The sequence below is a fragment of the Doryrhamphus excisus genome, chromosome 20 (genome assembly GCF_030265055.1).
Source record: "Doryrhamphus excisus isolate RoL2022-K1 chromosome 20, RoL_Dexc_1.0, whole genome shotgun sequence".
NCBI classification, from domain to species: domain Eukaryota; kingdom Metazoa; phylum Chordata; class Actinopteri; order Syngnathiformes; family Syngnathidae; genus Doryrhamphus; species Doryrhamphus excisus.
This window is the reverse complement of record NC_080485.1, coordinates 9,047,883-9,074,717: the sequence shown is the minus strand read 5'-3', so window position 1 is coordinate 9,074,717 and position 26,835 is coordinate 9,047,883. Positions and strand designations below refer to the sequence as shown.

Sequence of the window (26,835 nt, the reverse complement as noted above, 5' to 3'; positions counted from 1 at the left end):
CAGATGCATTTCATTAATTAAATGATTAATCATGGTTTTCAAATGAATTAATTATGATTAATCACCATTTGCAAGTATTTCTTAAATATGCCAATTTGACTGCATTTCATTAACAGATGGATACATACACTATCAAATGATTAATCGTGGTTTTCAAATGAATTAATCATGATTAATCACCATTTGCAAGTATTTCTTAAATATGCCAATTTGACGGCATTTCATTAACAGATGGACACATACACTATCAAATGATTAATCATGTTTTCAAATTAATTAATCGTGATTAATCACCAATTGCAAGTATTTCTTAAATATGCCAATTTGACTGCATTTCATTAACAGATGGATACATACACTATCAAATGATTAATCATGGTTTTCAAATTAATAAACATGATTAAACATATCACACTGTCTGAAACATGCCCCTTTTTTCCTGTATTTTACAGAAAGAATGAAGATGAATGTTAGTAAAGCATGCAGTAGATTTCTAACACTGGTTATTGTAAAGGACATTTACGTACTTTTAAATCAAATTTCTGTTGTTCCTTATGGCAGGCGCTCAATTTGCACGGAGGTCCCCCAAATCCGGCTAATGTAACCCCCCGAATATAATCACCTAATCCCCAACAGGCAACGATTTAACACCCCCTTACCTTATGGACATGAAAACCAGATTTTTAAAGTATTCACTAGAAAGGTGATAAATGCATTAGTGCAATGGTAATTAATAATGCCACATGGGGTCCTACCAACACAAGCAAGATAAATTATTTTGTTATTGCTAAATTACATACTGAATAACGGAGGAAATGTAGAGGAGAAAGTTCTCTTGAAATTCTTTCCTGAAATTTTCACAACAATTAAACCTCCCTCCTTTCGAAGCTTTCGCCTGTGAAGCCCTTTTTGTGCAAAGCAATTTTGACTGCACAACATGTTTCCTTGCAGTTAACAGAAGAAAAACAAAGATACCAAGCAGCATCCTCCTTTGAGAAAGTACCTTGCAGGTACTTATTCTCACTCAGTGATAATGAGAGGTGTCGCCATCCTTTGTCTCTGTCAACATTCTTTCCTGTTATGATGTTAGCTGGTCCTTTTGTCAAAGGGCAGATTTTTTTTTTAATTCATATTTGATATCATATTAAATGTTGCGTTTCATGTAGTGTAATATTACACGGAAAAGTACACATGAGAATTGTTGTAATACCTAACATTACATAAAGAGACAAATAAAAAATAAGTTTAACTTGAAAATTGAGTACTGTTGAAATTATGAAAGAATAGAAATAATAAATAGAAATTTTCAAAAACCCTTTACAAGTTTGAATGAGAATGAGTCGAATAAAACACATAAAATTCTTCCATCTTTATATCAGCTCCAGCAAAAATACAACCTTTACATAAACGTGATGATTCATTGTTGGGATTACCACAAATAAAGCACTTCTCTCTAATATACAAAATCCCCTCCCCCAAAAATCCTTAAATAGCAAGTGTAGAGAATAAACACGTTCAAGTTTGAATATTTGGTGGACTGGTTCAGATGGGCTACATTGAGGAGGTGACGCACAGCTCTTAAATAACAATAATTAAAAAAAAAAAAAAAAAGACCACAAACAAGATCGGCATAGACTGTACATGTAAGGATTTCCAGAATAAAATAACAGTGATAATAAAAAATGTTTTGTTTTTTTTTCAATTGACCATAGTCAGCTACCAGCACGGAAGGTATCACAGAGGGTTCACAAAGTTGAATAATTAAACATGGAATGTTCCACTAATGCTGCGTGTAGGGTGGAGTACGGGGGGGTTGTTTGAAAGTATAATGCGTACGTACTTTGAGGAGTTCCAGAGGTCTTTCTGGCAGGTTTAACCAAAAATATAAACTAACATCAACTTATCTGTTAAAGCCAAAAACTGATAGATTTTCCAGAATAAAGTGTGTGTGTGTCTCTTTAAGGGAGCCTGAGGAGCGACAAAGAGGGACCGTTATTCACAAGTTACACATGGATATTAGCATGAGGTGTTCATTCCGTGCACAGAAAAGTGGTTCGTTCCTCAACTATGGTCTGAAACTGCTCCCCAGTTCTTCAATCTACCTTAAATTCAAAACCTCACCCCCCACAAAAAAAGACGGATCACTAAAGTAAATAAAGTATTGTACTTCACCAGATGGGGGGAACAAATACTCAAACTTCTGTTTAAATATCGTAATGCAACTAAAATAAAGTTACTGCTGTAGAAAAATACACCTGTCAGCTACTGTAAGTCAACACAAGAAAATTATTTGCATACGCTGTGGAAAAACGAAAAAAAAAAAAAAAAGAGGAGAGTTCACATTTGGAAAGACATTCTTTGAACTTCATAAATAAGGCACCTGGTCACAAAAGTCCCGTGATCACTCGGCTGTGATTGGAAGGCGGGCCCGAGACTGCAAAGCTTTCAATAAGATGACGGGAAAAAAAAAACATGGAGGGAAAATTATTTAGTGTCACTTTGAAGCCATAGACTCAAAAATTCTTGAAAAAAAAAAACGAAATTTCATCTTTGTGCAGTCCCTGAAGCACCCACAAACATATTTGTCACTCCAAAGCATTTGCATACTGAAGTCCATAGTTTGGTTCGGACGTCCTTCTGAATAGATTCCAGATAAAAAGTAATAAAATAAACAAGATTTACCGTGACATCCTGGTACGCTTCGCCGGCGGAGCTCGCAGCTCCTGAGCTCTCGTACGCGACCACATGGCGTTACGGTTTCTCTTCACAGCAGCTTTTCTTGTGATTCCCTCAGCCTTCCTGATGGACTTGAGAGAAGAACGCTGCTTTGTCATCTTGGAGATCTTTGTCACATGACTGGAGATATCGTTCGACGTTGCTTTCATATTCTTCTGTGACCTGGTCAGCACTTGGTCGGGTGCGATCGGAGGCTTCCTGTCCGCTTCAGAAGCAACTTCTTTTCGTTCCGGTGATTCGTTGACTTGATTTTTACCAGAGTTGACTTTGTTCAAGGAGGACTTTTCACGATCTTTGTCTACTTCTGATGTCTTTTTGTCTGCTTGGATTTTTGATGAATCTATCATAGAATTCAGCCTCTGCGAACACCTTTTGACTCGGTTCATGGCCCGAGCCTCAACAGCTCGAAGTCTTGTAGACTTTCTTCGAGCCAATGTTCTTCTCCTTGCTATTCTTGTTGCCTTCACTGGCTTTGCAGGTAAGGGTAGTTTGGGTGCCTTCTGAGGTGGATTGACAGCAGGTTCTGTGGTTAGTGTTTTTAAGCCGTTCGGTTTTAGGTTTTTAGAGACAGATTTCAGTCGAACATTTGTTTGTTGGACGTGCATCTTTTCTCTAATGTTGGAGTATTTCCTCAAAATCCTGGCACTGGCCGGATTCTTTGGCTTAGCAGGAGGTTTCTGAGATTCGTTGGTGTGTCCACCAGCATCCAGTCTTGCGTGCGTGTGATTGGTTTGAGCGGCGCTGGGAAGTTCTCGTCTCTCTTTGCCTTTGATCAATGAGGTTTCTTGCTCCAGTGTTTTTGCAATGAGTTTCTGACTCTTGGGGTTACTTTTTACAGGAGAGGCAATGGCAAATTTTTTCAAGTGTTTCTTTAAGCGTTCCGCCTGTAAGCTTGGAAAAACGCCCTGAGAGACCCCCGATGAATTGGACGAGCTGTGGAAGCACAGCTGAGTTTCCGACGGAAGACGTGTGTTTATTTTCTTTACAATGACAAGCGACTGGGTTTCTGTTGATTCCAGGAACCAGCGACAAATACTGGAAAGATTAAAGTCCTTGGTGAAGAGCATTTGAACTGGTGAATACTTCTGTGGTTCTAAAGTCTTTGGCTTGCGGGCCCTGCGTTTACTCTTCCATATAGCTGCTTGTCTGTCTGATTTGTTTTTATATTTTGCTGCTGGCTGACCATCTCTGTCCATTTGCAGCCAGCCTTTCTGCATCTTTTCATATTTGAGGTTCAAGTCGGTGAGCAGTTGTTGATTTTCTTCTCCATTCAGTGCTTCCAAGAACTTGCTGGTCTGTCTTCGTGGTTCCAGTCTTGGTGACATGACAGAAGAGGCTGAGCTCCGAGGCAGAACAGATGTTGATGGAGATGACCTGATATGAGTTTTTGATGGAGGTGTTCTGGTAGGTGACACCGCGTCAGTGTTCTTTCCAGATACAGGGAGCACACTGGAAGACGGTGAAACCAACCTCTGGGATCGCAAAGAGAGCTTTTTGTTGTCCTGGAGGACAGGTTGGGAGGTAGTGTCGGCCTTACTGCTCTCACTCCTCAGTGGCATTCTCGTGGGCTTGTCAACTCCTGGTGAACTTGCAATATGTTTCTGTAAAGATACTGCATTTGGTTTCTGTGTTTCTGTTGAAGGTTCCATTATGAGAACCCTTTTTCCTTTTGATGGCGTCACCCTTTTTTGCATTTCAGTCTCATCCTCCAATGGACATGATAACCCCACATCATCCTGAGTCTCGTTTTGAATTTCTTCTTCTACGATCTTTGACGATCTTAACTTTTGTTGGACTGAGATACTTTGGACTTCTTCTGAAATGCTGATTGTTGATTGAGTTTTTTCACCGTTTACCTCCAACAATGTCTCTTGGCTCAGTGAAGCCTGTTCAGGAACTGCAGGTGAAGTCAAACATATCAAAGGAGGAGAAATGGGGGGCACGGCTTCAGGGGAAGGAGGGGATGAAGTAGCTGTTGTGACGGAATTCAGAGAAAAATCTGACAGAAGATTTTCAGAATTTTTCTGAATGGCTGACCTTAGTTGTCGTTTGGTTTCAGTGCCGGAAACAACTAGCTCAACTTTCTGGTCTTGATTTTGGATTGGTTTGGATTTGGGGGATATCTTAACTTTAGGGTTTTCAGGTATCTCCGAAGCTGCCACTAAAGGAAGTTCAGGTGTGGTCACAATGGATTCTGTGGATACGACTGCTTCAGTTGTATTTGGTTCTAGGTTCATGGTTTCTAGAAAGTCAGCTTTGTCTTTTTTGGGAACTTTCTGGCTTTGTTTTACTGGGGTTTTAGTGGGTGGTGTGCCACTGTTTAATCTACGGCGCAGACTCCTGTCAGAGGCTGATATGGGTCTCCCATTAACATAGCCGACGATCACTGTCTCCAACTGACGCAACCTCTTTGGCATAGAGATCACGGTGCCTCTTTTCCTACGCCAAGGGGGTAATTCCTTCAGGAGTGTATCCATTGTCTTTGAGGAAAGGTCATATTCATCTTCTTCAAATGTTGATACAGGCACATCACTTTCATCTGCTGTACTTTGTTGCTCAGTCGACACCTTCTCCTTGACTAATTCTGAGGTCAAAGATTTTTCAGTCGCTTCATAGTTATCAGAGAATGTCTGTTCCTCCGGTATCGGTTCCTGGGGTCTGTCATTGTCTTTCTCGTTCTCCTTTTCCAGATCCATTGGTGATTGTCTGCTTGAGGGGAGTGTAGCCTCACTGTCGTGTATTTTATTACACAGAATCTCAACTTCAGCTTCTACTGTGTTGACTTCCTCTGATGGTTCGACTGTTGTTTCGGACACTACTGTTGTGGTTGCTTCGGTTTGTTGAGGTTCAGGCTCTTTTTCCTTTTGTGCTTCAAATTCAACATTTTCATGACCTTCCGCTGTTTTCTTGCACTCAGAAGATGTTTGCTCTTGTAATTGGAGATCATCTGTGCTAATATTTGTTTGTACGTTCTCAGATTGTGGCCTTATAGGTTGAGGGGTCTCTAACTTGTTCTGACACTGATCGGTTTGACTGGTTTCTACTATAATGTCTGCTTCATGAGCTGCTACCTCCACCACGTCACCTGTTCCTGGTATTACCCTTTCGTCAGATTCTTCTGAGGACATTTGCTCACTCATTGTCTCTCTACACGCTCCAGCAAACGGCATATCCACTGGGGGGACACCTTCAGGCTTTGAAAGAACCTGTTTTGGAGTTACCAATGTGATCAACTCTGGCATCGGATTAGGACAGTTGCCCCTTCCTGCCAACGTGCGAACAGTTTTTAACTCCCAAATTTCATCTGTGTACAAATGTCCCCTAGTGCTTTTCCGGGCGTTGCGGCGGGGAAGCAAGTTACGCTGTTGTTCTTTGAAGCATTCTGTAATAGGTTTGTCAATGTAAACAATGTCGCAGTTGCCAAGATCAGGATCAACCATCCTATAAGGAGCATGTCTACTTTGTTGATGGGTGGATGGGCGGATGGTTTTCCTGGCAGTTCGTGGTGATTCTGCAGTATTAGCCACAGGAAGGGAAAACTCTTTCATTGGTACATCCTTGGTACGCCACATAGCCCCTCTCGGTCTCGCAGAAGGCGAGTGATTTAGCAGATTATGTCTTTTCAGTGAGGAGCTTAGTCTAGCACTTTGTGTCTCTGTCCTGTTGGATAAATTCGAGTTATTTTGTCTGGGCTCCAATGTACCAGAGTCAGATGCTAGGGAGGTTGTCAGCACACAAGATAACTTCTTACCAGCAGCGACATTAGTGCTTTTCATAATTTTCATCTTAAGAGGAGCATGGTCACCTTGACGGTTGCCGTCAGTGCCTGCAGGGGTGACCAAAGTCTCGTTGCTCCCGGATTCAGGCCTATGAAGATCCAACACAGGGCTAGCAGGAACAGACGTCAATGGAACTACAGTCTCTGGAATATTTTCCGTCACATTATTGCTTTGGATAGAAGAGGACATATCCAGGATTTGAGATTTGGGCGTGGATTCAGCAGAAATCCTAAACTCAAAGGATGACTTCTCAGGGGTGGTTACAGGGGTGGAGCAGGTTGTTCCCTGTTCCCTTTCAGAAATGGAGTTATTAGTTTGCTGTGTCTTTAAAGACGCCAGTGCCTTGACCTCCGTCTGTAAGAAACCTATGGCGTCGACAATCTGTCTCTGATGGTGGCGGCAGAGTTTGGCCATGAACTGTTCCAGTGTCGAGGTGGACTGCAGCTCTTTTGCCTTTGAAATAGGCAAGACTGCACACTCACTGAAGAGAAAACAGAAAAGGAAAAAACATGAAAAAATAATGAAAATACAATGAAACATTGTATAGTGGTATCTGCTGAAGTCGGCTGAAATAACAGGCATTAAAGGTTTATCATTGCATATTTATTAGAAGAATAAGTGATTTTTTTTAAGTCAATTTAAATCCAGTGAACTTGACCAATTACATCAGTTAATACATGTTTTCCTCTTTTCACACCGCTATATACTGTTACATTAAGAAAATGCTACACATGCACAGGACATCCACTTTAAAACAAGTTACATCTTTTTATCACTTGAAAGAGCATATACATTGGGGCAAATATAGAATACATACATAGTGTCAAGTTTTTTGTGTCGTGCAAAGAAAACAATACACACAAGTGCTTTCCAATTAAATTTAAATCAAGTGACAAAACAATAATAGGCAGTGGGCTATATATGCAAAATTAGTGAGTCATAAAAAGGTCTACATTAAATGACATTGTAAGCTGTATTTCATCAATGTTTGCTGAAGTTGTGTCAGCGAGGTATTCTGGATTCCTGAGACCCTTTCAAAATAGAATGCTACAAATATTTTACTGTGGAACTGGTCCGCTTTAATTGTGGAAGAATGTGGACTTTTCTGTTTTTTCACAACAAATGAAAGTACATCACAGTCTTTTTTTTTTTTGCACAAGGCATCAATGAGTCGACCCTCTTTGTTGAACGGTTTAGTTTAAGTAAATACACCCTAGCCTGTTTTAAATGTCGAGTAGAGAGTGTTAACCAACGTATTTTTCCTGCAGCAGTAGTTATATGACATTCATTGTCTCAAACGTTATAAAAACAAAACAAAGAGAAATTGTGTATTTCGTTGTTGAATATTGTATGACAAAAATATTCCAATATGTAAATCTTAGGGATTAAAAAATAGTTTTGAGAGTAAAAATAAGAATTGCCTCTGTGGCAACTTTAATTTTTTTCTTCAGTCCCTGCTGGAAAAAAAACCTTAGGAATAAAGAAGAGTACCTGAATTCTGAATGGTATCATCCCTGAAGGTTTCCCTTGCCATTTGACAATACAGCACAACCATAAAGACACCACATGCATGCCTTTTCTTGCACCGTAATAAAAAATAACCGTTATAAAATGCAGACGCAGACCACATCACAACATTTCACAATTACAGATGTGTTAAAACTCTTCTCCAAAGTTCATTAAGACTACATATTAAGAATATAAATATTCTGACTATTACAGACTATGTAGGTATTTCATCCTGAGTGACCCATTGCACAGATAGTGAAGTGGTTTAGCAACATTTTAGGTTCACTGTTCATCTCAACACACAAGTTGACTTGACAATAATTAAACATCAACAAGTATTTCCAAGATCACACAACCTTATATATCTAACTCCTCACATTTCATAACGCAGTCATGCAAAACACAGTTAATATATTTTTTTAAATACATTTTTTTCTGTTTATAACTATGCCTTATAACAAGTATTTGAGCAATGCTGTTAATTATTTCGGGATTTTATCTTTGCTCACTATGAACAGCGGCAGCATAAAATCTATCTAATTTATTGGTACCTTTCAGATATACTTTATTGATGACAAGAAAGACAATCACCATCTTTGAAAGAGATGATGATCAAGTTAAATATACATTTGAATGATTCTCTATATGTCTAGTAACACTTATTTATCAAATCAGTTTACATTCGTTCCTAAAGTGATGATAAATCTTAATTTTCATGAAAAATGCTTATTATATTTTACTGCACAAGTAATAAGCAGATTACATTTCAAAAATGTTTTTTGTGGCGATTTTCTTAAAATTTCTTATGTTTTATAATCAAAGTTATTTACATTTGTTTGCACCTAATAAAGATTTCAAAGTGTTTTACATCATTAAGAGCCAATGTTACGAGTAGTAAAAGAAAATTAAAACAGTTGTGATAATAACGTAATGTCATGTTTTTGCAAGTCGAGGTAGTCAAACAATATCTGAGGGCACATTTAGAACTTTTGCCCATTTCCAAACCAAAACGCATGCATGTATGTATGCCTTATATGATAGAAGACCGCATCACATTTATACACGTGGTGTTAAAATCAATATAAACGCATTGCTTTTTTTTGAATATATTCTTTTTAAAAATGTAGAAAACATGTATAAATTTGATGTCTCCTATCATACAAGAAAATCTGGTCTGAACAGTGACGGTTGAAAATATGTTCCACTGAATATGAGACTGACACAATTTGATGATTGTCAATGCAACGGTATTTTTCTGTTTGTGAAATTATGATGTGGATAATGACTTGTATTGATAAAGTTATTCATACTGGTTGTGATGTGTGGTTAAGGTGAATATGAGTTTGGTCCATTGAACACAACAAAACAATAAAAGTCTACCGAGTCGTTTAGGAACATCTATGCGACAATGTGTCCATAAAAGCCTGCAGGAATGTATAACCTGATAAAAAATAAATTAAAAATAGAATCATATTTCTCGAGTGCCCTGAGGTATACGTGACAATGCACACTACAGGTATGTCGGTATATTGGGAAAATGTCTTCTATCAAAGTTGAACAGGCAACATATTACATGAAAACATCAGAGCTGTTTATAAACTACATTTGTTTTACAACAAAAACCTCCTTGTGAAACTGAGGTTTGATATCGCCACTTAAAACAATAAAATAAACCTTAAGGGAAGAGCAAAAGGCAAGAGTCGTGAGAACCGAGACCCCTATCAGTTTCAAAAACTGTTCATGAAAAGAACCTGAAGTACTGCAAATAGATAAAACATTGACATTAAAATATACATATGTTATTACTGGCACTAAATAACATTAAAAAATACCTGAATGCACTGTTCCCTATATTACTGCGTACTGAATGGTGTCAAATATGTACAGCTGAGTGCAGCTCTATTATTATATTAGACAAGCTATTAGTGTATAAGTGAAAAATAAAATTTCTGCTTATTTCTGCCTTAAAGAAAAGGCATCGAGGATATACTGACACCTCAAATCTGAGCCCTAAATCAATCACTAAAGTGGTTTGAAGGCTTATGCTGGCACTGAAATGCTACCGATAGTTAAGGTATGTTGTGAAGACATTTGTAAGTAGGGCACATCCTGTCAAAATAACCTGAATTACTGCCTATTATATACTATTTGAGGCGACATAAGAGGAGGCAACTGTTTCTTGAAGCTTCTGAGTCCAGTGAGGTATACAGTATATAATGTGTGAGTGGACAGTGAATCCGCTATTGGATTAAGTCCTGCATCCAAACCTGAACTAAACCTGAGGCGCTGTGAAGGCATTGAGAATCAATAATTACCATTCATATAGCACAGTGAATGTATAAATATAAAAACCTGTTGTGCATCTTATATATTTCTTTAAAAATGGCTGAAACTGGAATTGACCCCCCCAAAAAATAATAATTTGCATTCTGGTTCCAGGAAATAAAAACAACAGATTGGATATTATAATGTGGAGAACCAACACATACTTTGAGGACATTAGTGTTTGAACATACAATTTTTTGTCACATTTGGAAAAACAGTGACTAGAACTTTGTCAGCCATGTACAAAATAACAATAGCGATTATAATAATAAATATAAAGCATGCTTGTAATGCTTTGAGTAATATTTACACGGCCTACATACTGTATTTATATGAATTATGCAATGTACTGGGCAGTACCGTTTTTAGACATTGAGGGGCGCCACTTGAGTAATATTCCTCTCAATGTAACAGAATGTAAGCAACCTTCAAATTGAAACCTATAAATAAAATAAATACACACACTAATATAGTAATCAAATGCATAGAGACCATGAAATATTAAAGACAGATGGCCATGAACATTGAATCATATTAAAAGCATTCATGGCCAAATGTAAGAAATTATTCATATCACTAATTTAGAAATTTTGTGTTACGGGCATAAAGGCAACATTTGCCTTGTTAAAAAATGTGTTTGTACATTTGTAGGATGAAATTAATTTGGTGAAAGACTTCCATCATGCAACCCACTTCCATTCTCTGTGGATGAGCTCTCTCTTTCCTCAGAGATGGCCTGGAGTTCTTCACTCTTTGGGAAATGAGAAACACTCTTCTCATCAAGCGAGTTAATCAGCCGCAGTTTCTTTTTCGGGGGATGTTTCAAGGTCCCCAGGCGCTCTTTAACCTTGTACTCCAGGGTGCTGTGGGGAATGCCGTAGATCGACTGGGCTTTGGATACACTCATTTTCCCACCCATCACCACCACAATGGCCTCCTCCAGAAGCTCCGTGTTGTACTGTCGGTAGCGACCACGTTTCTTCCGTGGCGGTTTGTTTCCTAGGTCAGACTCCGAATCCAGAGGAAAGTTTCTGACTTGACGATGATGTGTGTCGTGAGGCCAAAAAACACCGTTGCTTTTTTTGCGGGAATGATGCTTCTTTCCCAGACCATTCTCACAAAGTGAACCTGAATTTTCATTAGGGAGGGAATCCCAAGTACCGTCTGTCCCTGCGGCCAAAACTCGCACTTGGGGAATCTTGAGGTCAATGTTGGGTTGACAAAGAGAGGTGGTGTGGTCTCGGAAGGCATCCTGGTGCTTTCCTTTACCGTAGGACAAAGACTTTGAAAAGAGTCCAGCAGCTTCCAATAACCTGGGAATGTCTTTAAGGTGCTCGCTAGCTTCACTGCTAGCTTTGAGTTTGAGGAGCGCACCAAAATGAGCTTTGGAATTCCAGGCGCCGAATCCGTTTCCGTTTCCGCAGAGGTCAGTGGGTGTGACGCTGCGGTTATGGCTGAGAGGTGACTCTGGGTCGCTTTCCAGACCAACCTCCTCTTTGATGTGCAGAGAGTACGCAAGAGATGAGGAGGGCTTATAACGGGCGGAGTGGCCGATATTCTCCCTCCTCCTCCCATCCTGTCCGTCCGCGCTCAAGGATCGCCTGATTGGATGGAAGGAAATTGGGTGTAAGCAGAGCTTGCACAGTGTCTTTCTCTCTGTTCTAAAGGAGGATGGGTTGGGGAAGGGAGGATGTTGGCCACTCCTTTATTATATGACCTTGCTTTGGTAACATCACTCTCTTTTGCCTTAATTGACTGGATGGGTTGTTTGTGAGACTTAAGAACAAAAAAAAATGGGACATTTATTTGCTTGTGTAAATGATTGGTTACAAATTTTACAACAAACAAAAACAATAAAAAAAAAAACAAAAATACAAGAAAGACAGACAGGAAATGAGTAAATGTAATGGGCAAAGCCAGAAAGAGGACATGATGAGTGGAGAGTAATTGGCAGCTTAGATTAGGTACTTTATTGATCCTTAAGGAAATTGTTGGCAGATGTTTCATCAGGGCACTAAATGACAAATGCGAGAATAGCTTTTGACATTTTGTGCGTGACGTTACCACTGAACAAGCACACCAATAAAAGAGTAAGCCAGCAGAGGGTTGTGTTAATGTCAAACTGAAAGACTAATTAACGGTCGGTGGATACAAAATGAGGCGGGGAGCCTTACATTCGCTTTCGACTGATCCTAAGCAGTAAATTGAGAACACCGGTATCGGGAAGGTTTGCTTTTTTGGGTACGGTAAAAGGTGGTGGTGCGTGAAAGCACCACGGTTGCCATTTGGGTTGTGAATAATAAATACAGTATGATATGATACGACGGTTTGACAAGCCAAGGATGCGGTTGCTTTGGTCACAGCATCCAAGATCGATAAGAATCTGCCATTAATTGATTATAGGGTATCACGAGACTAGCAATTTAACAGTGCAACTATAAAATAAGACATGAGAGCCTGGGCTGCTCCGTAGATCACCATGACTGAAGACGAGAATGGATGTAAATAACAGCAGCATGCTAATGCTAGTTATTCACCGCAAAGGAGTTTCAACACATCAGCAAAACAAAAATTTTGGAACGCCTTTGGATTTTACAAGGACATAAAACTCGACATAAGCCACGCCATTTGTAAGATATGCAGACCAAGTACGCCGGTGGCATAACAAATCTTGATCAGATAAACCAACAGACGAGTGTGGTACCTTTTTTTCAAAGGGCTGCTGCTTACCTTTTTTTGGGTTTGTAACTTGTTTACATTTGAATGTTACCTTGTTACCTACCTGGTGTGTTCAAAACACTATGCTCAAATGGAAATGTTATGACGTTGTGAGGATGGGATTATTTATTTTTCCAAGCTAACACAGGATTTTCAATGCACCCATGTGGCGATTTACTTATCTTTGCTCGGACACATTTTTGCCACATTTGAAGTCTGTCATTATTTGAGGGGATTTGCACACGTTTATTTATTTATATTTTTTATTGATATATGCTCTGTAGCCTCTATTTATTCATGTGAATTCTACCTCATACCACATATTTTTGCGCATGTTGCACCGTTGTTTATTGTACATATTATATATGCCCACCTTTATACGTATATTTAAAATTCCCTGTATATACACACCTTTTTACATTCATACTCCTATTAAATTAATTAAATTGCACAGAGGATGGGGAAAAAATGTAATTCAGATGCTCTGTATTACCTTGATATATGGAGACTATTGATCTATTGATCCCATCAATAAAGTATTTTTTGGTCCACATTATATATTTGACGTGTTTGTTTTTCTGCTTATTTATGTCACTTTTATAGATATGGCTTATTATTTTCTACTGTGTGATTAGTGTCTACATCAACAGATGTTAAGCGTAGAATAATATGGAATTGTATCGAATCGAATCGTTCCACTGGTACCATCCAGCACCCTGCAGTATAGGGGAGTCTCGTACAAGCACTAACCACTTCAGAATAATATGGAGACGGCCCCACAACAGACGTAACCGCGGTTGTCATGCTAACCCTGGACTCTGATTCCTGTATTCTATAGATGGTCATTAGCATTTGTTAAAATGTGAGTATTTTATGATTTAAAATGCATTTTTAGGAAGTGTGAGTAATATTTACATCTTAAACCTGCATTGTACATTAAACTTGTTAGCTTCCATCACTAGTGAACATGTTAATCCAAAATCGGCTACGAGCGTCAAGTTAGCAGGATGGATTTGGGGATATGGGGGGGATATAAATTTTAAACGTGTTTCAAGTAACAAAAAAATAGAAAAACATCTTTATATTATACAGATCTACAGTCACGAATGCAAAGGTTAAAAAATATCAACGCTGAAGTGAAAAATCACAACATTTGCATTAACGTTCTCCCTCGGGGACAGCTTTGACATAGCTTATTTTGCTCTACTAGAATGATTGACATGGCATCAAATGCAAACTACTGATGTTAGCAACACAGTAATGGTTTTGTTTTGACAACCCTCTGCACGCTATCATTGAAAGGATTCAGGATTGTTTCACAAACAAATTTTGCACCTTGAATATGAATGCTATTACTACTTGCAAGGGCATCCGTGTTTTGCCAAATAACTACGACCAGACATGCTCAATAGATTGGCTTCTTAGTGGTATCTGATATATCAATATTGTCCGGCACTTCATTGGCAGCAGATTTTCCCTCAAACTAAAGTTTGTGCAAAATAAGACAAATACTGCAATATGTAATGCAAGTTTGTTGTTGTATGTTTGTTATTATTTTGTTTGATGCCATCTAACTTGATGTAACACTCAGTATTTTTATCATTAATCGGCAGAAAAATTGACACCAATATGAACCGAAATATCATTCTTATTCCAATATCCCTATTATGCAAGTGTTTCATGCTTAAATTGCTCTGAAACACAAACTAATTCAGGCACCAGTTGCAACACCATTTAAAACTTTCACTTGGATTTTCAATATGACATGACATGAGAACAAAAGAGGAGTGGAGACTGATGAAGGCCAATAAAAAAAAAAACAACTTTTCTTACCCCTTGATTGTGGACACCTTAGGAGAAAGGCATGGACTGTGGTCTGGCAAACTGCTGCTATGGCGACTCTTTTTGATGGACAAGTCAAGGACTCCCTCTGTTAAAAATGGACACATAACTCAGTTTAGATTGGATGTTCAGGCAGCTGCTCCTTCGGTAAATATTTTAGTTTCACACTACCTTGCTCACTGGGCTCAGACTGGGTTTTCTTGACTGTGAGGTCAAGAGGGGCGTCCTGGTCCGCCATGAGGAGCTTGCTAAGGACGGGGTTGTGACTGTGCGCGGGCCCCGCTATGACGGCAGACGGGCTGCTGGTTGGAACCCCAGAACTCATGGCTGGGGTCTTCGGACTTTGGTCAGAGCTTGGCTGGGGTTCTGAGCTACTATCCTGAGGAGGGCTGGTTTTTGAGGTATATTCGGTGGCAAACTGTCGGATCATTCTCTGGAGGATCTCTCGCGCCACTACTGGGATGTGTGGGTCGGAGAAACTTGGCACGTCTGGAAAGTGACCATCGTTATTAGACACAGGCACAAAGACAATGTAAAATTCTTAACATGAGACCATTTTGGCTCCTTGCGAAACTATGCATAGACGTAGACCACAAACATGCGTCCCCCTAGACATCATCCAATTAAATTAAATATACAGGTGTATGTATGACACCTGGCAAGCATCTGGTTGGAATAATGTATGGGTTGTTCTTTTACTTCCTTATTGTCAAAATCTTCTCTTCTTTAGAAGAACTGAACAAACCACTTTGCCGCCAGCGTATCCATAATTTGCCACCTTCAATAAAATGACACTCACCTTTATTAGAAAGGACTGCATTTAGAAATTCCTCTGCTTGCTTCTCTAATCTGCTGATGGTGGTCTGATCTTTCACCAGGAGAGGTTTGAGCGGATCTTGGAGACTCTCCTCACTACTTAAGCCAATCAAGTGTTCCTGTGAAGTCGTAAAATGGTTTAGACAGGATGCAAAACACATATACTGTGTCTGCTGTAAAAAAAAAAACTCATCTTACCTTTACTTTATCTCGTCTAAAACAGCAGAATAAACAATTTTCATCAAATGACCAGTCAGACCCTGCTACAGGCTCCAAATCTGCAGACAAAAAACACATGCCAGATAATTAATAATAATCATTTGTTACTAATAGTCTTCAGAGTAAATGCTAATTAATATTGTGATCCAGTATGAATGATAATGAAAAGCTATTTCACAAATGCTTAGCACAAAGTGCTCACACTCACTGAATTCAAGAAATGCTGCAAATGTTACAAAGTATCACATCCCATCCAGCAGTTGAACAACTTTACAGAGTGAAAGATGACATATTAAAAGGGACCTATTGTGCTTTTTCCATTTTCTGACCTATAAATGTAGTTACAATGTTGTATTCATGTGTCAATGCTAAAAGTTTCCCATTTGGAAATGAGCCCTAAAAGAAGTTTGGGATGGCTCAAAACGCTTGGTTCAAAAAGGCGTGGTAAAACCGTTCCTTTGTGACATCACAGATGGGCGGACTTCCTTATATGGTTCATAGTTAGGAAGCATTTTGGCCTTGTGACCAATCACAGCTGGGAGGGTATGCTCAGAGGTGGGCCGTGGGTGGAATAAATTACAACAAACCATTTTGGCAGGAAGCACAAATCAAAGGAAATACAGCTGGAATAGGTGCAGATTCTGGAAAATCTAAAAGTTTTCTGTGCGGGTTATTGTGTGTAGCTGACCACAACTCAATACAAAAGGTTGAAAAATGAGCATCATAGGTCCCCTTTAAAAAGGAATATTTCATTATCATGATGCATTTTTTTAATACGTATTATTATAACATTAGTGGTTAAAAAATGTTGATAAGAATATCTATCTTTTAGTGTTAATTTGTGGATGAAAAATGAAAAAGTTTATTTGTCCAGTCCTATTTTTTCATTGTACTCTTCTGAAAATCTTGTGCGCCGTCTCATGACAGCCCTAATTATTGAAGGTGCAAATAGCATGGAAAACACTGTACAATATCCACTATTGTATCACATACTGTAAGTCATGCATTATTAAAATATCTGCAGGATATTTGACTTTTTTCATGGGCTTTGCGCCATTCAAAACACCAGCTTAGTTGTCTACTCAGTCTCTCGAGCTGTCTTGTTAAGAAATGTGAATGTAGAAGGGGTACCACATGGTACTGTGAAGCAGTTATTGTGACAAAGACAACAATTCACACTCAATACATTCATTCATTCACTTAACTTATATTACTGCATATAAAAGATACTTACCCTTAAATACCTGTAGGTCTTCTACCAGCTCTGAGCCAAAGAGACCTTCAAGAATGCTCTCAAAACCTGAGAAAAGAGAGAAAAAATTGCGTGTCTCTTAAATCGGTGCAAAATATATGTTTGGTATCTCACATCTGTTGAAGATCATCCATTAAGTGTGTGTTGTCAAAAAAGAAGACGGTTGGAAAAAATGTCACATCCATCATTGGTCTATTTCATCTTGACAACACCTTCAGTTAAAATACACATTATCAGCTTTCACCCCGGGTTTTTTTTTTTTACTTCAACAGTAACATGCCCTTCATCCTCCTGTTGCCAAGCAACTGAAGCAACTACAGAGTTGGGAAGCGAGTGCATACTGTAACAGTGAAAAGAAATAAGTGCCAGGTGGAATGATCAAAACATTCTCCACAGTCCTGTGCAGCCCTCCAACTGATTAGCAAACACAACAGATAACGTGGATATTCAAAATGACACATATTCTCTATAAATTAAAAAGCATAAATGAATTAACAAGTGAAATATTATGATCACGCACCCTCCATCACAGTTTAAAATGCCTTGGGATTACAGTGCATTAACACAACATGTATATGTACACACAGTATGTAATGTATGCTGACTGCTGCGGGGGACAACATAACCCAAGTTAAAAACCACTACATGCATCAAATCATGCGCTAAAGAGGTCACATGGCACATCTGTCCACTGAGCCGGATGTAAAATGTGTGCATTATTGTCTATAAGGCACACAATTCTCACAAAAAAAAGATACAAACTAACAAGAAATGTTCATTCCATTCATTCAAAGATGTACTTACAGTAGATGATCCACTCTCTTCCCTAACTCAGTGAATTGGACCAAACGCTCTCATGTGTTAAAAATGCCCTCTCGCTGCCTCCCTACAAATTCCCACCCACTTTATATATATATATTTATATACATAGCCAAACCGAGAGAGGGGGGGGGGGGGCATGAAGTGGTGAAACACAGCCTTGCCTTTAGCTGCAGCATGAGTCTGTTTCTGGGTTACTGCACAGGACTCAGCTGAAGCCATCCAATCCTACTTCTGAAATATTTCAGAGGCAGAGCCAGAAAGTAGGTCATCCACTTTCATTTGACAGAGCAGCACCATGACATCAAACTACTCTCCAAGAATTCAGTTTCGGGCATTTTAAAGTGTGTCATTGAGTAATACCATGACTCTGAGGCATTATTAAACTATTTCCGACTGGCAAGATGATGGTGTGTTGTATATGCATTTGGGTGAGGGGGGGAAAAAAAAAACACTACACACATTTCTCTTTAAAGCCAAACCATTTGGGAAGCGGAACCTTGTATTTAAAAAAAAAAAAGCAGGCTCTTACATGTACAGAGTATAAAATATTAATGTCATGTTAAGCCTTTCTGCAAGCTTTACAAAATAAAATAGAAAGTAATGGCCAGGGATGAAATGCATGACAAACAGCAGAAACACACCCATGCTGAAGCACTGAGAATTTGCAGGTGTTTTATATTCATTTACTTCAGTGAGAACTGGAATTGCTCCAAAGTGTAATGCATCTTGTTAAAAAAAAAAAAAAAAATAGCACACATCCAATAATAGTAAAAAAAAAAAAAAAAAAAAGTCAAACAGAATCCAAAAAACAACACTGAAACTTGGCGCCAACTCGGTGCAATAATCAGGTCATCGGGTTAATAGGATAATTATCTTTATTTGCACCGTGTGCCCTAATTTGATTAACGGGATGTTATTAACGTTTATTAGAATAGGAAAATCCACATTTGTACAACTTTCACACTAAAGTCAACATGGCTTTTTACTTCCTGACTGACAGCCAGGTCCTTCTCTGATTTAAAAGGGAATTGCCTATCATGGAATTTTGCCCATCATCCATCATTCTTATGTGAGACATGAACACACACATTTTTCACTTTAAAAGAAAAGCACGTTATGGGACACACCTATGCTGCCTACAAAGACCACTATTAAAACATTTTTTTTAATACAAGGTGTGCAGCCACGATTGCATTATAATGGAATGGAACGGTAATGACTGACTAGCAGATAAAATTGAACCTGTTCACTGAAAGAAATGGGAGCGTTGTTAGCACTTTTGGGAGTTTTTTCCCCATTACGTGCATTCATATCTCCATATTTTATCTGTTTCTGTATCTTTAGAAAGCACAGAAAAGAGAAACACATGTGTTCATGTCGCACATATGGATTGTGGATGGGCAATATTCCCTCCAAAAAGGCAGGTTTCCCTTGAACCTAATAGATTGATATATTGATACACCTTGGGGGGTGCTGGAGCCTAGAGGCGGGGTATACGCAGGACTGGTCGCCAGCCAATCACAGGGCACATATAGACAAACAACCATTCACACTCACTCTCGCTCTCATACCTATGGACAATTTGGAGTCACCAATTAACCTAGCATGTTTTTGGAATGTGGGAGGAAACCGGAGTCCCCCGGAGAAAACCCACGCATGCACGGTGAGAACATGCAAACTCCATACAGAGATGGCCTAGGGTCTCCTAGCTGTGAGGTCTGCGCGCTAACCACACGACCGCCGTGCAGCCCACACTGATATCATATGAATATTAAAAAAGGATAGCAAATGTGGAAAACCTTGGCCAAAAACCAATGAGATTAAGTTTCCAGGTAGTGTTCACAGTGCTTACCCTTGCCTTGACCTACATTTGTAATACCCTACTGAACCCAACTGCGACATGGGTCAAATCCAGATTTGGTGAGCTGGCACTGCAGCCAGGATTGTGTACTAATGTAATCAAATTTTGATGACTGACTAGTAGATATAATTTCATTTGGTCACTGAAAGAAAACGTAGAATCAGAACAAGTAAGTGAAAAAGTAATTTTTATGATTATCGACACATAGTCCACCTTGAGAAATAGATTGAGCCACACAACAGTGGAGTCAAGATCGCCATCGTTTGGTTTGTCCTGAAGCCAACACACTCTCTTTGTTTACAGTGGTCTTCTCCAATGGCAATGAAGTTCTAAGTATGTCAACGTATGCACAACTGCAGCTTCTACATGTTGGGTGCTGCTGCTATCCTATTGAAGACAGCTGTACATTGAAAACTTCGAAGGTCGAAATGCTGAGACTTCAGCTCACAAAATTTACTGTACTCATCTCATCTCTGTAGCTACCAATAGTCAACTCCTGGCACAATGCATGGCACTGAAATACTCTGACATATTTATCCAATTGCCAAAGTGTTGCTACTTCAGTATGTTTGCGCTCCATGCGTCATCTACTAAAGTGCCAATTGTGTGATTCCTTCAGTACTGACATAATTAATAATAATAAATAATGATCAAATATATTTCTGGAAGAATCACAGACCGTGCAAAATAATGTTTATAATTCATATAATACAGTCTATAATGTCACAGACTGTATTCATATACTACACTTTACTTTGTTCTTCTATGGATGTTTGTGCCACATAGAAATGTGCAGCTGTTCAATTTGTATCAATGCTGTTGATAGCAGGACATGTTCTAATAGTGCACAATGGTCATTGAATGACTATTTTATTGAGACAAGATATAAACAAATAATAATATGGCACTTTTCTATAACTTGTTTTGCATATTGCAGTATTTGTGAAACGGATACAGTGAAATGAAAGTAGTCAAGGTATACTATGTTTATTAGAAAACAGTTTGGGGAAAGAGCTACAACCAATATCGGTATCAGTAATGAAGTACTAGACAATGTCGAGCACCTCCAATATATTCTGCATTGATGTTCCTGTCAGAATTTACTGCTGTATTTATTTTTTCATTGCATCTATTAAGATGGCAGATTTAAGAGTAACTACTGAAACTCAGGAAATCATAGGATTAAAGAAACAATTAACTGTACCATTACTAACTATGTTATTGTACTATTATTTATTTATTTTTATACACTCCAGATGCTTTCGTTCTAAAATTTGGTTTGTACGTACACAGATAATTCAGTAACTTGCATAAAAGTGTCGATATATCTTTATTTAAAACATATTACAGCCTTGATCTTTCTGGGTTATGATGATCATGTTCAAAAATGGAGTTCTTATCATGATCTGCGCTGCTCCTTTTTTCCCCCCCCATGTATGACCCACCCTTCTGCTCTGCTGCTGACGGCATACAGTGCTGCATCAACCCCCACTCGGCCCATCCCCCACTGTAACTACTGTACACATACAGTACAACAACTCAGGCTTGCAGAACAGGAGCTCCCTCAGCTCAAATCAGTGTTGAGCCAAAATAGACTGTCGCTTAAACCTGCCATCTTTTCTCCCAAAACACTTCGACAGCGATGGTTCTTTAATCTTTTAAGACCGAGAGGCATCATATTTTATAAATGCTGCAGTATTCAGATGCTGGTGTTAATTTTGCATGGTAGTGAGATAACAGGGCAACATTCCTTTAACACAAAGATAAAGATAAAGATAAAAATAAGGTGAGGGATGCCAAATTTGCATGAATTCGCTGAGCAAGAAAGTGTGGATATTTTCTTCCTAAAGTAGACCACGGCAAAGAAACATACTTAATCAGAATGTCATGGAACCCTTCCAGACTAGTCCAAAAAATGTAGGTTATTCAGTTCAAATTAATTCAACCTTTCCTTATTTATGGAAGGCCAAATGAAAACACGCTCTTTTCCAATGATACCCTGAACAAAGCAAATGAACAAACCAATATAGATGTTAAATGTAAACATAAAACAAAATGTACGTGTGCAATCAGAATGCATAGGGTCCATAATACAATACCTAAAATTATTAAAAGGAATCCAAGCATCAACCTGGAGTTGTAGTAAAATCTTTGATGGCTATCAGTCAGGAAGTAAAGCTTTGATAATACACAGAGTCCAGTTGTAGTTGTACAGCGCAGACAGTTTTGAATAGATAAAAAGAAAAAATATGGCATGGTGACTTAAGATGACATGATGCAGCCTGACATTTAAATGGTGCAATGCTGCAAAAACTTGTGATGACAAAAAAAACAACATTACTTAAGTCAAACATGATTTCTAACTGTGAAAGAAAAACCCACATAAAAGGTGTTTTATAATAAATAAATTCAGAATTGTAGGCCAAAAGCCCATTACAAGGAAAACTGGAAAATAAATAATATGAAATTATAAATAAGAGAATCTGCATCCGCTATTTAAAAAGAGAGCATAATGTAGTCTAGATAAGGGAGTACATGTTGAGACATACACTATGCATCAGGGGGGCTCTGAATGCATTGTACAAACAAACATGCCAACAATTGTTGCTCCTGTTTCGTGGAACAATTGCCCTTGTCTCGGGGTCTGTAGTTTTACTGCACACAATAATACACTAAGACAAAATATCCATTTGAGTACGAGTAGGGTGGTGGTGGTGGTGGTGGTGGCCTCTCCACCAAAAAGCCAAACAAAAGTATGTCCTTGTTATCAGGGACAAAAAAAGCCTTTCTACAGGCAGCAGGCTGATGTATTTGTCATGTACTCTGGAGCTTCACAATTGCAGCCCAAACACAAGGAGTGTTTGTCAATCATAAAAGGGAGGGCGTGACGACTGACAAAAAAACTATTATGTCTGCTTTTGTGGATGGTGAGCACACAGCCAACCCCGTAATGTTGGGATTGTTTGGGATCAGTAGACAGTGAGAGATCACCTGGTATATACGTTTACATGTTCAGGCCACGCTCCCGCATGTCGCATTTACACCAAGCACTTTTTACGTCTAGTGCATGACAATAGTACGCATGACGCGCATTGTTCCTGAATGGGTATGCATTGTCACCACATCCGTGAAGCAGTCGTGGCATTATTTGGCCCTGTGTGACGCCATAGCATCACCTCTAACTTCATTTAATCCTCGATTTGCAAGAATAGGAAGGAGGCATAAAGTGGCCTCACAGCTAGAAGACCCCAGTTCAATTCCACTCTCGGCCATCTCTTTGTGGAGTTTGCATGTTCTCCCCGTGCATGCGTGGGTTTTCTCCGGGTACTCCGGTTTCCTCCCAATATTCCAAAAACATGCTAGGCTAATTAGCGACTCCAAATTGTCCATAGGTATGAATGTGAGTGTGAATGGTTGTTTGTCTATATGTGCCCTGTGATTGGCTGGCAACCAGTCCAGGGTGTACCCCGCCTCTCGGCCAAAGACAGCTGGGATAGGCTCCAGCACCCCCCTGCGACCCTTGTGAGGAAAAAGCGGTAGAAAATGAATGAATATTAATAGGGCTGCACGGTGATTGAGTTGTTAGCATGCAGGCCTCACAGCGAGGAGACCCAAGTTCAATTCCACCTTCGGCCATCTCTGTGTGGAGTTTGCATGTTCTCCCCGTGCATGCGTGGGTTTTCTCCAGGGACTCCAGCTTCCTCCCACATTCCAAAAACAAGCTAGGTGTAACTGGCAACTACTATATTATTATTCATTTATGATGTAAATTATATATATTTTTAAATATACATACATATATATATATATACATATATATATATATATACATATATATATATATATATATATATATATATATATATATATATATATATATATATATATATATATATATATATATATATAAAATAATAATTGTAATTGTTTTTACAAAAACGTAACCAACTAAAACATTTTTTGTTAATACGTGTTTTTACTGTGGAAGTTGTTCTTGACTAGAAGTACACAAAAATGTTTTGTACCAAAAACAACAATGGAACCGAGGTATTTATTAATAAGCACTTCACCTCAAGTCAAAAACCTTCTTTGCTACCATAAACATAGCTTGTGTGTTTCGACAAGCACAATGCATGGTGGCTACTTTACATGAGATTGATGTACTGTGACATTTTGAGATCAGCATCATCACAAGATGTCAAGAGTGATTTTTTTTTTAAACCACTGCAGCTTAAGTGTGGTTTCAAAGCTCTGACTCTAAATAGAACCAAAGATGCTGGGTTAACATTTGCCCAAATGTCAGGAAAGATGTTCACTTGAGCTGAGACAAACAAACAAAGCACATACTATAAGCGCTTCCAACACGACCTACCTTGGTATTGAACAGTTGCTTGGTACTTGTTGATGTCCAAGCAGGAGCTATAGTAATTCTACTTTTAATCCACCTTACTTCAAGACTTGTCAGATCAACCAACGTAGATGTTCAGACCCTTAATCCGCACTAGTTCTATTAAAGCTCATTGTTGCAATATCAAATCCCAATATTTAGTCAGTAAGGGTGTGCATATGTGTTTCTTGCATCATGCATTTATTGAGTAATTAGCTATAAAAGCAACTGTAATAACAAGATGCCTAATGTGTTTTTCTTCTCTATCTTTTTTATAACGGTTTTATTTTATACTTGTATTTTGGGTTTTTTGTTACTGTGTTTTACATTGTTCAGGTGCTCTGTGTACTGTTTGAGTAGGAATGGAACTTGGTCATAAACCAAGGACTTGTATACACAAAACATCCATGTTCTGGTGCCAGATGCAATCGCCTGCTGCACAATCACCTCTCGAGTTAACAGAGAATGCTCCCATGAAGGGAAAATATCCAGCGGGCCGCAGTTGCATGGGAGATAATGTTGATGTCAAAAGATCAGAGGAAAATGACCACACTGGTTTGAGCTGATGGAAAGGCAATTGTAACTATTAAAAAACTACAACACAACACTAGTATGACTTGAGAACACCACCAACAATAAATTGAGGCTACAATGTACACCTCCTGTCCAGTAGGTGTTTAAAAAAATATTCAACCACATGTGGGTAGTAGGGGAAGAACTACAAATAAACTTTATTCCTCCTATGTTGCATTCACACTTTAGGCAGGTGGTTTAATAAAGTGTAGTAAGTTCCCAAGCACCATAACAAATCACATGACATTGTTCCATCATTGACCACAAGCACATACATAGAAAGACGATTGAGCACATAAAGTAGTGGAAGAGATTCAAGTACCAAACATGAACAATTACAGTAAACCTCGGATATATCAGACTCGGATATATCGGAAATTCGCTCACAACGGACAGATAAAAAAGAACCGATTTTTCTGTAATGCATTTCCAATAAAAATTCATTGCATATATCGAATTTTTTATAACGGATTTCACCTATTTCGGACAAAATCTCCAGTCCCGTTCCAATGCATTTCCATTAAATTTCCCTCGCATATATCGGATGGCCGCATCGTGGCGCTCCGATTTGCCGAATCGTGACAGGCCGCTATATGACGTCATTTGCAGCGTTTGCAGCGTTGCCTGCGCGTCCAGGTACATTGGAAACATAGTCAAGGAAGTGCCTTTTTATAACGGATAAAATCTGATTTACGCATATACCGGATATAAATCCGATATATACGTAAAACGGACATTTTCCGGTATATGCATATAACGGATTTCGCTTATATCGGACAAAACCAGTGGGAACAATTGAATCCGATATATCCGAGGTTTACTGTACATGTTATACTGCATATGGGATGCGTGCGACTTCACGCTTAACGTCATCCATGTTTTAACCAATTTTGCTTGTGTGTACCAAATGTTGTGATAAACAACCTAAAGTTACGGTAGTTGTTTTGTAGAGAACTTTTGAGTCAGTCCGACTTAAACTTTAGGGTATAATAAGAGCTCCACAATGTTGTGTGTGCAACATTTCAAAAGCAGAAGTGTGGGCCTATACAAACATATACATGGAGTGTCCTTATTGCAGCAAATGTATATTTGGGTAATGGTTTCATACAGTATGACCAAACAAACCACACCAAAATGAGGGGTTTCTAGTGTGAAATAACTCTTAAAATTCTCCCAAACAGGTTCAAGGTTCCACTTGAAGTCAATGCACTTGCATTTACGCTTGGAAACTTTGGTCCAGTCAGCGCAATAACCAACAAAACAAACACTGCATTCATTTAAAAACAAGCCAGCGTGGCTTTAAGGTGCTAAGTAACACTGGGGGTGTTAAGCTCGGTCGGCTAAAGCGGAAGCTCCCCCTCTCACTTCCTCCTTGTGGTCATACACGCACACAGAGAAGAAATTTGTGTAAAAGTAATAGGTTTTTTCTACAAATTAACACACACAAGGCAAAGAAACATCGCCGCATTCACATTTATAATACAATATCAGCCGCCGAGAGAGCGTATTTCATCTAAACAAACGGGAATGTGCCGTTTGTCCGATAAATCCCGTGACACTCCCTTTAAGACGGTGCCCTTTAAACAAACTCAGCACTAGCTAAAGTGTTTAAATCCTTTCATCAACGCCAAAAACGGCGATGAGACTAACACAGTGATGAGTTCAAACAAGCCGGGACATTTAACTATCGATCACAAAGGACAAAAAAGTGACTGGCTTGGAGATGCCCCGAAGTGAGTTGGGGGTAATAGCTGATTATTTACACACCGAAGCCGCTCTCTCAGCGGGTTATATTGTACATTCAACCGCTCTCTTGGTTCTTACCTACACAGTGGATGAGTTTGTGCCGCCAAGAGTCAAGTTCCTGCCGAAAGCCGCGCCTGTCGATGGAGCATTGCTGCCTTTTACACTGACTCGCCATTTTCTGTCGTTCTTCTCCGGTGGCGGGCACCCGCACGGCAAGAGGAAGCGATGGTGACGTGAACGCGCGCGTCGC

General features: G+C 39.0%; 1 protein-coding gene across 2 annotated transcripts; it reads right to left on the bottom strand.

Annotated features, from left to right (window-relative positions):
* Window positions 1–698: 698 nt before the first annotated feature.
* Window positions 699–26,802, bottom strand: wu:fc17b08 (ligand-dependent corepressor). 2 transcript variants are annotated; one of them, XM_058058718.1, is made up of 7 exons: window positions 26,664–26,802; window positions 17,179–17,244; window positions 15,924–16,003; window positions 15,709–15,844; window positions 15,081–15,398; window positions 14,901–14,997; window positions 699–6,996 (listed from the first exon to the last, which is right to left on the bottom strand). In XM_058058718.1, the coding sequence occupies exons 1-7, from the start codon at window positions 26,758–26,760 to the stop codon at window positions 2,679–2,681; spliced, it is 5,112 nt and encodes a 1,703-aa protein (XP_057914701.1). In that variant the 5' UTR covers window positions 26,761–26,802; the 3' UTR covers window positions 699–2,678. The 2 variants fall into 2 exon arrangements, with proteins under 2 accessions (XP_057914701.1, XP_057914702.1); XM_058058719.1 differs by lacking the exon at window positions 699–6,996 and adding an exon at window positions 7,098–11,950.
* Between the last annotated feature and the right edge of the window lie 33 nt (window positions 26,803–26,835).